This window comes from Equus quagga, chromosome 18, assembly GCF_021613505.1.
Source record: "Equus quagga isolate Etosha38 chromosome 18, UCLA_HA_Equagga_1.0, whole genome shotgun sequence".
NCBI classification, from domain to species: Eukaryota; Metazoa; Chordata; class Mammalia; order Perissodactyla; family Equidae; genus Equus; species Equus quagga.
Genome location: NC_060284.1, coordinates 47,731,910 through 47,747,741, shown reverse-complemented (window position 1 = coordinate 47,747,741; position 15,832 = coordinate 47,731,910). Strand labels below are relative to the sequence as shown.

The 15,832-nt window shown below is 37.2% G+C and overlaps 1 protein-coding gene across 3 annotated transcripts in view; it reads right to left on the bottom strand.

The window, feature by feature from the left end:
* MAN1A2 (mannosidase alpha class 1A member 2) overlaps window positions 1-15,832 on the bottom strand; it is a 194,577-nt gene that overhangs the window by 123,273 nt on the left and 55,472 nt on the right. For all 3 annotated transcript variants that reach the window (XM_046645240.1, XM_046645241.1, XM_046645239.1), the window contains exon 3: window positions 11,415-11,511. In XM_046645240.1, coding sequence (XP_046501196.1) covers window positions 11,415-11,511 — 97 coding nt within the window. The remainder of the gene's footprint in view (window positions 1-11,414; window positions 11,512-15,832) is intronic.

Genomic DNA, 15,832 nt, shown 5'->3' with positions numbered 1-15,832 from the left:
AAGAACAAATGAAGCCCAAAGTCAGCAGAAGGAGAGAAATAATAAAAATCACAGCAGAAATAAATACTATTGAAATGAAAAAGGCAGTAGAAAGGAACAATGAAACAAAGAGCTGGTTTTTTGAGAAGATAAATAAAATTGACAACCCCCTAGCCAGGCTTACAAAGAAAAAATGGGAGAAAGCTGAAATAAACAAAATCAGAAATGAGCGAGGAGAAATAACAACAGACTCTGCAGAAATACAACAGATTATAAGAGAATACTACAAAAAACTATATGCCAACAGAATGGATAACCTAGAGGAAATGGATAAATTCTTGGACTCCTACAATCTCCCAAAGCTCACTCAAGAAGAGGCAGACAATTTGAACAGACCAATCACAAGGAAAGAGATTGAAACAGCAATCAAAAACATCCCAAAGAATAAACCCCAGGACCAGATGGCTTTCCTGAGGAATTCTACCAAACTTTCAGAGAGGATTTAATACCTATCCTTTTCAAGCTATTTCAAAAGATTAGGGAAGATGGAACACTTCCTAACACTTTCTATGAGGCCGACATCACGCTGATACCAAAGCCTGACAAGGACACCATGAAAAAAGAGAAATAGAGGCCAATATCACTGATGAACATAGATGCAAAAGTTCTAAACAAAATTTTGGCAACCAGAATTCAGCAATTCATCAAAAGAATCATACATCAGGATCAGGTGGGATTCATACCAGGGAGACAGGGATGGTTCAACATCCGCAAATCAATCAACGTGATACACCACATCAACAAACTGAGGAATAAAAACCACACGATCATCTCAATAGATGCAGAGAAGGCATTTGACAAGATCCAACAGCCATTTATGATAAAAACTCTGAACAAAATGGGCATAGAAGGAAACTACCTCAACATAATAGAGGCCATATATGACAAACCCATAGCCAACATCATACTCAATGGGCAAAAACTGAACGCCATCCCCCTGAAAACAGGAACGAGACAAGGATGCCCTCTATCACCACTCTTATTTAACATAGTACTGGAGGTCCTGGCCAGAGCAATCAGGCAAGAAAAAGGAATAAAAGGAATCCAAATAGGGAGGGAAGAAGTGAAACTCTGGCTGTTTGCAGACGACATGATCTTATATATAGAAAACCCCAAAGAATCCATTGGGAAACTATTAGAAGTAATCAACAACTACAGCAAAGTTGCAGGGTACAAAATCAATTCGCATAAATCAGTAGGATTTCTATACTCCAGTAACGAACCAACAGAAAAAGAACTCAAGAACACAATACCATTCACAATCGCAACAAAAGGAATAAAATACCTTGGGGTAAATTTAACTAAGGAAGTGAAGGACCTATATAATGAAAATTACAAGGCCTTTCTGAGAGAATTGGATGACGACATAAGGAGATGGAAAGACATTCCTTGTACATGGATTGGAAGAATAAACATAGTTAAAATGTCCGTTCTACCTAAAGCAATCTACAGATTCAACGCCATCCCAATCAGAATCCCAATGACATTCTTTACAGAATTAGAACAAAGAATCCTAAAATTCATATGGGGCAACAAAAGACCCCGAATTTCTAAAGCAATCCTGAGAAAAAAGAACAACACGTGAGGCATCACAATCCCTGACTTCAAAACATACTACAAAGCTACAGTAATCAAAACAGCATGGTACTGGTACAAAAACAGGTGCACAGATCAGTGGAACAGAATTGAAAGCCCAGAAATAAAACCACACATCTATGGACAGCTTATTTCCGACAAAGGAGCTGAGGGCATACAATGGAGAAACGAAAGTCTTTTCAACAAATGGTGCCAGTAAAACAGGAAAGCCACATGTAAAAGAATGAAAATTGACCATTCTTTTTCACCATTCACCAAAATAAACTCAAAATGGATTAAAGACCTAAAGGTGAGACCTGAAACCATAAGGCTTCTAGAAGAAAACATAGGCAGTACACTCTTTGACATCAGTATTAAAAGGATCTTTTCGGACACCATGCCTTCTCAGAGAAGGGAAACAATAGAAAGAATAAACAAATGGGACTTCATCAGACTCAAGAGCTTCTTCAAGGCAAATGAAAACAGGATTGAAACAAAAAAACAACCCACTACCTGGGAAAAAATATTTGCAAGTCATATATCTGACAAAGGCTTAATATCCATAATATATAAAGAACTCTCACAACTCAACAACAAAAAATCAAACAACCCAATCAAAAAATGGGCTGGAGACATGAAGAGACATTTCTCCAAAGAAGATATACGGATGGCCAAGAGGCACATGAAAAGATGCTCATCATCACTGATCATGAGGGAAATGCAAATCAAAACTACACTAAGATAGGGGCTGGACCCGTGACCAAGTGGTTAGGTTCGCGCGCTCCGCTGCAGGCGGCCCAGTGTTTCGTTGGTTCGAATCCTGGGCGCGGACATGGCACTGCTCGTCAGACCACGCTGAGGCAGCGTCCCGCATGCCACAACTAGAGGAACCCACAACGAAGAATACACTTTGGGCTTTGGGGAGAAAAAGGAAAAAATAAAATCTTTAAAAAAAAAAAAACTACACTAAGATATTACCTTACACCCATTAGAATGACAAAAATATCTAAAACTAATAGCAACAAATGTTGGAGAGGTTGTGGAGAAAAAAGATCCCTCATACACTGCTGGTGGGAATGCAAACTGGTGCAGCCACTATGGAAAACAGTATGGAGATTTCTCAAAAAATCAAAAATAGAACTACCATAAGGTCCAGCCATCCCACTACTGGGTATTTATCCAGAGAGCTTGAAGTTAGCAATCCCAAAAGTCCTATGTACCCCAATGTTCACTGCAGCATTATTTACAATAGCCAAGACATGGAAGCAACCTAAGTGCCCAGCAACAGACGAATGGATAAAGAAGATGTGGTACATATATACAATGGAATACTACTCAGCTGCAAAACAGAACAAAATCACTCCATTTGCAATAACATGGATGGACCTTGAGGGAATTATGTTAAGTGAAATAAGCCAGCGAGAGAAGGATAATCTGTGCATGACTCCACTCATATGAGGAATTTAAAATTATGGACTAAGAACAGTTTAGTGGATACCAGGGGAAAGGTGGGGTGGGGAGGTGGGCACAAAGGGTGAAGTCGTGCACCTACAACACGAATGACAAACATTAATGTACAACTGAAATTTCACAAGATTGTAACCTATCATTAATTCAATTAAAAAAAAGAAATGAAGAAAAGTGTTAAAATAATAACTTCAAGAGATAGTTCTATGAAAAGAACTATACAATAAATCCACCACTAACTTATTTTTAAAAAGCAGTTATGGGAATACAAAAACTCCAAATAAGAAATGAGAGTGCATCAACAGACAGACACAGAGGAAATCACAAAAACTAGAAAAAGCTCATTTTAGTCATATCTTCCCAATAAACTTGAAAATATGAATGGAACTGATTTCCTAAGAAAATAGATATTATTTTGACTTACGAAAGCAGAAACAGAAAGTCTAAACAAACAGACCAAGAAACAGAGGAAACTGAGAAGTTTTCAAAGAGCTACCCACTATTTCAAAAAGTACCATACTCTGGAAGTTTCATAAAATAAACTCTAATTTTAAGGATGATAACTCCTACTTAAACTTTTATAGAACACTGGAAAAGACAGCTTAAAATTCGATTTATGAATTCTGCATCCATTGATACAAAAACCTACCTTAGCAAGAAAAACAAAATTATTATTTGATCTCATTTGTGAGCATCATGAAAATACTTAGGAGTGGACCTGCTCGGCTGTAACGATAAGCTTACGTTTAACTTTATGAGAGACTGACAACCTGCTCTCCAGAGTGTACCATTTTTTACTGCCAGCAGCAGCGTATGAGAGTTGTAGTTATTCTACCACCCTGTCAATACTTGGTATGCTCGGTCTTTTTAATTTTAGACATCCTTATGGGTGTGTAGGATATTGCATTGTGGTTTGAATTTTAATTTCCCTCACGACTGATGTGCTCACTGGCTATTCATAGACCTTCTTTGGTGAAGAATTATTCATATACTTTGAATACATCCTTATATATGTATCAGAAACATTTTCCCCAGGTCTGTGGCTTGCCTTTTCATTTTCTTAATGTCTTTTGGAGAGCAGAAATTTTTAATTATCATGAAGTTCAATTTACCAATTTTTTTCTTTTATGGTTTATTCTTTCTGTATTCTAAAAACACTTTGCTTACAAAGTCACGGATTTTCTCAAATGCTTTCTACTGGAAGTTTTATACGTTTAGTTTTTATGTTTAAATCTATGATCCATTTCAAGTTAATTTTTGTGTACAACATTGAAAAAAGAGTCAAGGTTCATTACTTTTCTACACAAACATGTATAGATAATCTATCACCATTTGTTGGAAAGACTATCCTTTTACCCATTGAATTACCTCAGCAGCTTTGTTGTAAATCAATTAACCATGTATGTGCAGTTCTATTCCTACTCTTTTCCACTGATTCCTATGTCTATCTTTATGCTAAAACCATACTGTCCCCATTACTGCAGCTTTACAGTAAACCTTCAAGTCAGGTAGTGTAAATCCTTCAACTTTGTTCTTCTTTTTTAAAAATTATTTTCACTATTGCACATGCTTTGTGCTCTCACACAGATTTTATAATCAGCCTATCAATTCATATGAAAAAGTCATTTTTATTGGGGTTGCTTTAAATCTAAATATCAATTTCAAGAGAACTGACATCTCAACAATATTGAGTATTCTGACTCATGAACATGGCATATCTCTCCATTTATTTAAGTCCTTTTAAATCTCTCAATAATCACAGTTTTCAGAGCATAGGTTTTGCACATATTTTGTTAAATTCATCCACATACAGTTCATATTTTTATGCTATTGCAAATGATACTATTTTTAAGTTGCATTTATAACTACTTATTTTCCAGTATATAGAAATATTACTGACCCACAACTAAAATATACAACTATGTACTGGGGGGATTTGGGGAGAAAAAGCAGAAAAAAAAAAAGAAATATTACTCAGTGTATTGAACCTGTAGCCTATGCTCTTAGTAAATTTGTTCACTCACTCTAGTACTTTCTTACTACTGTTTGGTTGATTCCCTAGGCTTTTCTTCAAGAACAACCATGTTGACTACAAGTAAAGAGAGTTGTACTTCCTCATTTCTAATATTTGTACTTCTTTTTGTCTTTTTCTTGCTTTAGTGCACTGGCTAGGATCTCATGTACAATGTACACAGAAGTAGGAGAGCAAAGACATCCTTGCCTAATTCACAATCTTAGGGGAAAGTGTCTAGTCTTTCAACAGCAAGTATGTGGGGATTTTTTTCTATTTGTTTTGTTTTGGGGGGGGGGGGGTGTATGTGTGTTAATATCCTTAATCAGGTTGAGAAAGTTCTCTTCTAATCCAAGTTTGCTGAGAGTTTTTATCATGAATGGATGTTGAGTGTTGTTAAATGCTTTTTCTGCATCTACTGAGATGATCACATGTTTTTTCTCTTTTATTTCCTAAATAACTTCAATTACATTGACTAATTTCCAAATGTTAAACCAACCATGCATTCCCAGGATAAACCTCACTTAGTCATGAAGTATAATTTTTTTTACGTACTGCTGAATTAAATTTACCAAGATCTGGTTAAAGATTTTTGTGTCTATGTTCATGAAGAACATTAGACCTGGTCTATAGTTTCCTTTCCTTGTAATATTGTTGTCTGGTTTTGGTATTAGGGCTTTGGTGGTGCTACCAAGAAGCCATAACAATCCCAAATATGTAATCACCTAACAAGAGTTTACCTCAAAATACAGGAAGCAAAAACTGACCGAACAGAAAGACGAAACAAATCCAAAATTACAATTGGGGACTTCAATACCCCTCTCTCAGTAATTGAAAGAACTACCAGCCAGAAAATCAATAAGAATAGAGGAAGCCTGAACAACCTAATTAATCAATGGGATCTAAGTGACATCAACAGAACATTCTATCTCCAATAACAATGACATAAACATTCGTTCCAAGCAAAAACAGAACATTCAAGAAGACAGACCATATTCTGAGTCATAGAGTAAATCTTAATTTAAAAGAATTGAAATCATACAAAGTCTATTCTCTGATCATAACGGAATTAAACTAGTAATCAATGACAGAAAAATAAAAGAAAAATTCCTAAACATTTAGACTTTAACTTAAGGGAAGTTTTCAGACATATTGAATTTAATGAAAATGAAAACACAACATATCAAAATCTTTGAGATGCAGCTAAAGCAGCACATACCAGGAAATTTATAGCACTAAATGATTACATTGGAAAAGAGGATCTCAAATCTATAATCTAAGCTTCTACTTCAAGAAACTAGAAAAGCAAGAAGAAAATCAACCCAAATCATGTAGAAGAAAGGAAATAATAAAGAGCAGAAATGAGAGAAACTGAAAACATAAAGAAAATATAAAAAAGAGCAATGAAGCCAAAAGCTGTCTCTTTGAAAAGACCGATAAAATTGATAAACTTGTAGCAGGACTGACAAAGAATAAAAGAGGAAAGATAAATTACCAATACTAGGAATGAAAGGGGATTATCACTACAGTGGCCACAGACATTCAAAAGATAACAAGGCAGTACTTCAAACCACTCTACAAACATAACGTAGACAACTTAGACGAAATAGACCAATTCCTCAAAGCCACCAACTACCAAAACTCACTCAAGATGAAACAGATAAACTGAATGGTCCTTATGACTAGAAAAAATAAATTTGTAGTTTAAAAACCTCCCTGGAAAAAAAGCTCCAGGGACAGATGGTTTCACTGGTGAATTATATCAAACACTTGAGTTAAAAATAAAATCAATATTAAACAACCTCTATTAGAAAACTGAAGAGCAGAAAACACTTCCAAATTCATTTTATAAGGCCAATATCAAGCTGATACCAATACAAGATAAAAACAGTACAAGAAAAATACAAAACAATATCCCTCCCTAATATGAACATGAAAATCTTCAACAAAATATAAGAAATCATAACCAAGTTAGAAATAACAAAAATAATTTACACACATATCTCACACACACACAGAGAAAATAAAAGGAACACTTCAAAAAACACTACAAAATCCAATAATACTCTTTTTCCAAACCAAAATTATTTCTTTTAAATGCAAAAAAAATCTATCCCTAAAAAAATTCTTTCAGTTCTCCAGAATAAGTAAAAAGAATTCATTGTATTAATCACTGTTGGAAAAATCAGTACAACATTTCCCTCTCCCCACTCAAAAGTTCCCGGGGGTGAGCTCAAACTAGGCAAAACCAAACAAATATACCCCATCCTTCAGGGTAGAGTATTTGGTTCAAGGATGGGCACAAGACTCAATGAGAGACAACAAGAAACAATGAGGTTTCTAAGAAAACAAAGTGCTCTCTTCTCTACAGAGTTCTCTTTTCTACAGACGTTGTCGTATGAAGACAGGAAGCTTTGAGTTGCTGCAGTCATCCTGCTAAGAAGCCATCCTGAAGACATCAACACATAGAGGAAATCAGAGGAAAGAGATAAAGGAAAAAGCCTAGCTGGAATCATATCTATTCGAGGACTTCAGTGAGCTGATTAAATTTATCTTTTAGTTTAAGCCATTTTGAAATGGATTTTCTGTTATCTGGACATGAAGAACCCTCTGACGCCAAGGGCTAACTAGATAGAAGTCAGAGGAATACCGACTTCAGTTATCATATAAAATAATTTTTTAATAATTAAGGTTAAGAAAAGGAAAAGGACATGTTTTAGGTTGTTTTCCTTATAATCTAGAATACTGCAAGTAAAGGTTCAATATCTGCCTCTATATTCCAACAATAACAGAGAGGCTAGACTTTTAAAGTTCCTTTCAACTCTAAGATTCTGATTCTGTAAAGGCATATTGAATTTGGGAGGTCAAATGAGACACTCAGAACTACTACTTCTCTCCTAGATTCCTATTTAAACAAAAAGGTGAAAAACAATTTTTTTAAAAAATCCAAAATCATTCTCACTAGCAAGAATACGAGATGAAGAAAAGAAACAAAGTAGGAAACAAAGTCTTAAACTTTGTTTACTAATCCTTTAATAAACTAACTTCATATCTAAAAACATAAGACAAAATAAACATTAAAGGAGCCATTCCTACTTAGCTTATTTGACTGGAAAAAAATTGCAACCACTCAAAAATTTTAATAAAAGATATAAGCACCTAGTTTATTACTGAAAATTCTGCAGACTGCATTATCACTTTTTCTACCATTTCACTATACTTTTCTACTCACAGTGGATTTTTCCCATGTGCTGGTATTAGTTTTTTTCTATCTTTAAAGTTTACTTAAGCAATATAAAACAGCAGTTAGAAGCATGGACCTCAGCATTAGACTGCTTGGACTCAAATCCTAGTTCCATTATTTTCTAGCTGTATGACCTTGGGTGAGTTAGTAAACCGTAACTATGCTTCAGTTTCCTCATCTGTAGAATGGGAACAATAGTAATAGTACCTGCGCCTCACAGGACTGTTGTGGATACTAAATAAGTTCATTCACATAAATCGCTTACATCAGTCCTTGCCATATAGTACATTTATTAGTCTGCTCAGGCTGCCCTAACAAAATACCATAGACTACAAGAATTAAACAACAGAGATTTATTTTCTCACAGTTCTGAAGGCTAGAAGTCCAAACTCAAGGTTCCAGTTTTTAGCGAGGGCCTTCTTGGTTTGTAGATGTCCACCTTCTCTCTATCTTCACACAGCCTTTTCTTGGTGCATGCGCATGGGGAGAGAGAGCTTAGGTGTCTCTTACTCTTCTTTTTTTTTTTGAGGAAGATTAGCCCTGAACTAAAGTCTGCTGCCAATCCTCCTCCTTTTGCTGAGGAAGAGTGGCCCTGAGCTAACATCCACGCCCATCTTCCTCTACTTTATATGTGGGACACCTACCACAGCATGGCTTGCCAAGTGGTGCCATGTCTGCACCCGGGATCTGAGCCAGCGAACCCCGGGGCTGCTGAAGTGGAACATGCGCACTTAACCAATGCGCCACCCAGCCAGCCCCTCTTCCTCTTCTTTTAAGGGCTCCAATCCTATCTGATCCGGGCCAAGCACTTATGACCTCATTTAACCTTAATTATCTCCTAAAGGCTCTATCTCCAAATACAGGTCCCATTGGGGGTTAGAGCATCAACACATGGATTTGTGCGGGGTGACACTGTTCAGTCCACAGCTGTATGCACTATATAAATACTGTTCATGCTGTTACTATTAACATGTATATGACTGTTGTTCTAAAGGAAAACAGAGTCTTACTACAAACCCAATTATAGAATCTCTAAAGCAAATAACTGACCACACGCCAGATTGGCAGCAAAGAAAGTAAACCTTTTTATTGGAATATACTCAATTGCTATTCATTTACACGAAGATCCCTTTGAAATGGAAGACCAAAGCCAGCAAAGTCTTGCTTCTGTCCCCCTTTAACTCAGAATGAATGGGCTCATTTTGTAAAGTTTCCCTTTCCAACTCTAACCTCCTTTAATCTCCATTTTCTCACAAATAACTCTCAGTCAACCCAGTCAATCAGCTTAAGTGCTCCTAATGACCAGCAGACAAGCTCACCTGACAACCATCTGAGCCTGCCAGGCCCCAGTCATCATTTACCAACCTCATCAAACAGTGATCTACAAAGTTTACTTTTGAAGAAGTCTGACAAATTCACCACAAATTAAAACCATGTTTCATTAAAAAATACGTGTTTTATGAAAAAAATAAATGCTATTATTTTTAAAAAGAAAAAACATTAAGTCAAAACTTCTCCATTAGGATTTTAACAAAATTATGTAAGAAAGAAACATCCCTTTTGCTCACTAAAATAAAGATTTATGTTGACTTATAAGGAATGAAATTTTACAAGTTACCTGAAAGCTCCTTTATCTTCAAGATTTAAATTCAGCAAACAATCTTTTCTTACACGGTTATTGCAATGATTAAATGAAACAACGTATGTTATTTATCTACTACCTTGCCTTGGACCAGTATCTATTTGATAAATGTTAATCCATTAGATGTTCTGAGAAATAAGGTTAAAAATGAAGTGGAAAATTAACATCCAATTCTTTACATATTTATATTCCAATCCTTTAAAAGGGCTCATGGTTTAACACTGAGTTTATGCAGAGGGATAAGTTACTTGAAGAGAGGGTCTAATTTTACTTAATTATTATGTATAATGTCTCTTACTGCACTAATCTCTCATACTGTGGCATCCACAAACAATGGGAACTTCCCAATCTGCAACCTCTGCTGAGGAAATGAACTTTATTTCATTAAGTGACACCTACTAAATTGAATGTCTTATTATGAGATCTTTGGTGTCTTTGATTACCTAAAGGAAAATTTTTTCCATTATTCCTGCATTCCACCAACTCTCAAACCCAGGAGAAATGATCTTTTCAGTCATTTTCTTTTTTGACAGAAAACAACCAAGCAAAAAACAAATTATTAAAGAAATCATAGCACTAGAAAAATTTTTCCACAGAGTCACAAAGAAAAATGCTGTTATTTGGACTACTATAGTTGTGCATTACAATTAGTAAAGACAACTGTATTACATATGACTAGTACCCGTGCTTTCTTACCCCATTCATATTTTCTTGCCTTCACCTATAGTTACTTTAAAGATATACATCACAAGCAGCATTTAAAATGGGGGAGAGAAATGACTATAAAGAGCAGCCTGGTAATTCTCAAGACTTATCTTTGGGTTAAGTAGAAGTTATTAGCTAAGTTAATTCAGTAACTTACTCTTTTAAACTGACAAGTGCAACAAGTGGACTGAACTCAGGAGAGGCAGAGAGAGAGAACTCAAGTTGAACAGTTCTTCCCCGGACCTGCATCCACACTCACATTGCTAATTTTTCCCTTGTAACTGTGAATGTACAACATAACTCACTCAATTTACCAACCAAATCACCTTGGGCATGTTACTTTTTTAATATACATAGCACTACTAGAATTACCCATTCTTCCCCTCCTCCTCTCTAATGTGAGTATCAGAATTAGTATTATGTCGAAGAAAAAGAAATTACAAATAGGTACCTACCCTCCCTGATATTAAAGAAAAAAAATGCAGAAAAAGCTTCAAAATACTCAGATAAATGACTACAGCATCTGTATGTAAACAGATAATCTACCACATATCTGTGCCTTCCAAAGCAGCTGTAACTACACCTTGACTGAAACTTACAGACAAATCCATGTGGCTTCAAATTACAGTTCCACAGGAGCACTCAGGTTTCAGAAAGCACTTAAAGAGTTAGGTTCTATTTTTAAAATGGAGGTAGAAAATGTAAATAGTAATTAGAAAAAGTAAACTTACCAAATATATTAGTGGAGTGTCCTTTCCTTGCAATAGGTCTGAGTTCATTATGTCCCCATCCATATATCCTATAATTATCCCAGGCATGTTTCATCATCTGAGAAAGGAAAAATTATAATCTATCAATAATTTATGTAATTGAGAGATTCTATTACCGTATCCTTACACATTCTCCTATATCTCCTACATCAGTATATTATTCTATTAACATCTGTATCAGTATGAAAACACACGTAACCACGTTCAACCTTAATCTACACAACAGAAGAAAAAATTGAGTGTAACAGACAAGTTGTTTTTATTGGGGAGAAAGGTGTCTGTCTGGCATTCTTTCTTTTTAGGAGCTGCAATCCTTTTGGAAACAGTTCCCCCTCCCTCAATGTGGTTATGATAGAGCTGTCAATCAAGCGCCTTTCATTTCACACCAATTAACAAAGCCTGGCTTAAAAACCCCTTACCCTTAGACCAAAGACCAGCAAACTCTTATTGTAAAGTAAATATTTTAGGCTTTGCAGTCCTTATAGTCTGTATAGCAACTATTTAACTTGGTTGTTTTCTGCTAAAACAGCCCTAGACAATGCATAAACAAATGGGCAAGGCTGTGTTCCAATTGAACTTTATCTTAAAAAATAGGCAGCATGCAGAATTTGGCCTGCAAGTTGTAGTGTGCACACCCCTGATCTAGACAAAATGATTGGGCACGTGTGATTCAAGCAGAGGCAATCAAGTCTTTTTACGCATATTGTTATAGATACTAGGAGACACAGGGACTCTCTCATTTTACAATCTCAAGGTCTTCCTAACATACAATCCTGGAGCTGATGGGGGCTAACTCCCAACATGGAGAAACTAAATAACCAAAGGAAAGAGACAGAGACAGATGCATGTTACTGACAAAAACATCTTCAGACATGGATTCAGCAAAGCTTGAAGCCCTAGTTTAGAGCCACTAAGTTAATAAATATTTTTATATCACCTAATTTGAACTGAGTTTCTTACAACCCAAGGAGTTCTAAGCTACACAATAACAGACTATTTAATTATATATCAGCTGAATTATTTAATAGTAGACTGTGGTGTAACTTACACATCAAAACCAGGCAAAGACACTACAAGGAAACAAAAAACCAATATATCTCAAAAACTCAGATGAAAAACTCCTTAACAAAAATTAGCTTATATAAGGAGAATACTATACAATGAGCAAGTGCAGTTTAACCCAGGAATATATGACTAATTTAACATTCAAAAACCAATCAATAGGGGCTGGCCCAGTGGCGTAGTGGTTAAGTTCACATGCTCTGCTTCGGTGGCCTGGAGTTCACAGGTTCAGATCCCAGACATGAACCTATACACCACTCATCAAGCCAAGCTGAGGCGGTGTCCCACATACAAAATAAAAAAAAACAGGCACAGACTTTAGCACACCCCAAATTCTCCACAAAAAAAAAAAAAAAAAAAATCAATATAATTCACCATGTTAACAGAATAAAGGAAAAAAATATACAATCATCTTTACAGACCTAAACAAAGCATTTGACAAAATTCAATCTCCTTTCATGGTTAAAATTCAGTAAATTATAACTACAAGGAAACATCCTCAGCCTACTAAAGCGCATCTTCAAAAAACCTACAGCTAACATAATATGAACGGTAAAGGACTAAATGCTTAATCCCTAAAGCTGAGAATAAATCAAGTATGTCCATTCTCAGCACTCCTTTTCAACAACGTACTAAAAGTCCTAGCCAGTGCAATAAGCAAGAAAAAGAAATAAAAAGCATAAAAATCAAAAAGGAAAAAAGACGACTACCTCCATTCAGAGGATTTGACTATGTAGAAGGAAAATCCTAAGCAATCAAAAAAAGCCACTAGAACTAATAAATGACTTCAGTAAAGGAAAAGAATACAAGTTCTGCAAACTAAAATCAAATATATTTCTATATCCTAGAAATGAACAGCAGAAATGGAGATTAAAAAACAATTCCAGTTACAATAGCATCAAAAAACATAAAATACTTAGGAATAAATATAACAGAGAATGTGAAAGAACTATGTACTAAGAACTACAAAACACTGCTGAGAGAAATTAAAGAAAACCTAAATAAGCGGAAAGACATAACATGTTCATGGAATGGAAGATGGAATATTGTTAAAATGACAATTCTTCCCAATTCATCTACAGATTCAATGAAATTCCAATCAAAATCCTATCAACCTTTTATTTTCACAGGAAAGCTAATTCTAAAATGGCAAAGGTCCTAGAACAGCCAAAACAATTTTTAAAAAGAACAAAGTTGGGGAGCAGTGTAAGCATTATGGTGTAGCGAGTTGCTCCCTTTTCTTTCCCCTCTAAGTTATAGGCAGTAGAATATCCACTGACCAACAAAGGACTCTTTGCACAGCACACCAGAACCCCTGAGAGACCCATACATCTATGCATCTGAAGGTGGATGGACTACACCTCCTGGAGGTGGTGGAACCAGGGGAGCAGTGGTGGCAGCTCCAGAGACCAAAGACTCCAGACACTGTAGACATGCCTGCAACCAGAGGCTCAAGCGGCAGTACCCAAGGCCAGAGGCTCTGGGAACAGTGATGATACCTGTGACCCAGCCCCCTCCCCCAGTCATGGTGCCTTTGCTCCCAGCCCTCCCAGAGGTGGTGGCTTCATCCAAGACTCTGATACCTCCAGCAGCAGCAGTGGTGTCCGTCACCTAAGTTTCCAGGAATCGTACCAGCACCTAAGACCAGAGAGTGCAGGAACCACAAGGGCACTTGCAACTCAGCCTCTCCCCCTCCCTCAGTGGTGGCACCTCCAAAACCAGCCCTTCCAGCAGCAGGGACTGCGTACAAGACACTGGGCCCCTGGCAGCAACAGCGTTGCCTGTGACCTGAAGTTTCAGGAACAGCACCAGCACCCAAGACCAAAGGCTGCAGGAACCCCGGTAGTGCTCACAACTCAGGTATCTACCTCCCCCCATGGAAGCAGTGGTGTTGCCCACAACCTCAGCCTACCTGGCAGCAGAAGTGACATCCATGAACTCAGCACCCCTGGCAGTGGTAGCGCCAGAGCCCCGAGAAAACTCAGGAGCAGCAACATAAGTGACACGCACAGCAGTAGCACCCAAGTCAATGGAGAGACAGCAACAACAGAACCCAGGATCCCAGTTCTCCAGCTGCAACATTGCCCACAACTTCAGTTCCCCCTCCCATGGCAGAAGCGCCTGCAGACACAACAAACTCAGGCTTGGTGGAGGTGACCTTGACCCCAGCTCCAACCCAACTCTCCCTCTCCCCCAGCTGCAGTGGGGGAACCTGCAACCCAGGTGAACCCAGAATGAATAGAGGTGCTGGCCAGCCTAGTAACCCCAATGGTGACACCCACGGCTGCAGCAACATCATAAGAAGCAAGGCACCAGCAACCTTGGAGGCACAAGCAGCACAACAAGGGCACTGATGACACCTCTGGCAAAGGCAGCGGAGGGTAGAAAGCAGAGGCTCTCAAATACAAAAAGCAGCAGCTCTGAATCAAAGTACACAAAGTCTTACACAAATAAGAAAGATGTGTACTATCACAAATGCACTGGCAGAGAAACAACTCATCAAGTACCATGAAAAACTACAGTAACACAGTATCACAAAAAGAAAATGACGATTCTCCAGAAACCAAACTTGAAGTCATGGAAGATCACAATCTAACTGAAAGAGAATTCGAAATAGCTGTCATGAAGAGATTCAACAGGTTATAAGAAAACTCAAAAAGCCAGTTCAAAGAGCTCAGGAATAAAATAATGAAAGAATGAACAGTTTAATCTACTTCACCAAGGAGATTAAAACTCTAAAAAAGAAGGAAACAGAAATTCTGGAGTTGAAGAACAATAAATGAGTTGAAGAATAAAGCAGAAAGCACTGGAAACAGAGCAGACCACATGTAAGAGAGAAGTAGAGAGCTCAAAGATAGGAATCTAGAAATGAACTATGTGGAAGAGGAGAGAGACTTAGGTTTAAAAATGGGAGAAATTCTACAAGAAATACCCAACTCAATGGGGCCAGCCCTGTGGCCGAGAGGTTAAAGTTCTGTGCACTCTGCTTCAGCAGCCTGGGTTTGCAGGTTCAGATCCTGGTGCAGACCTACTCCACTCGTCAGCCATGCTGTGGTGGCAACCCACATACAAAATAGAGGAGGCTGGCATGGATGTTAGCTCAGGGCGAATCTTCGTCATCCAAAAAAAAAAAAAAAAAATATATATATATATATATATATATATCCAACTCAATTAGGAAAGACAATATAAGAATAACAGGTATCTCAGAGGCAGAAGAGAGGGAGAAGGGGACATAGAGTTTATTTAAAGAAGTAAAAGCTCAGAAGTTCCCAAACCTGGGGAAGAAACTGAATATACAAGTACATGAAGGTACC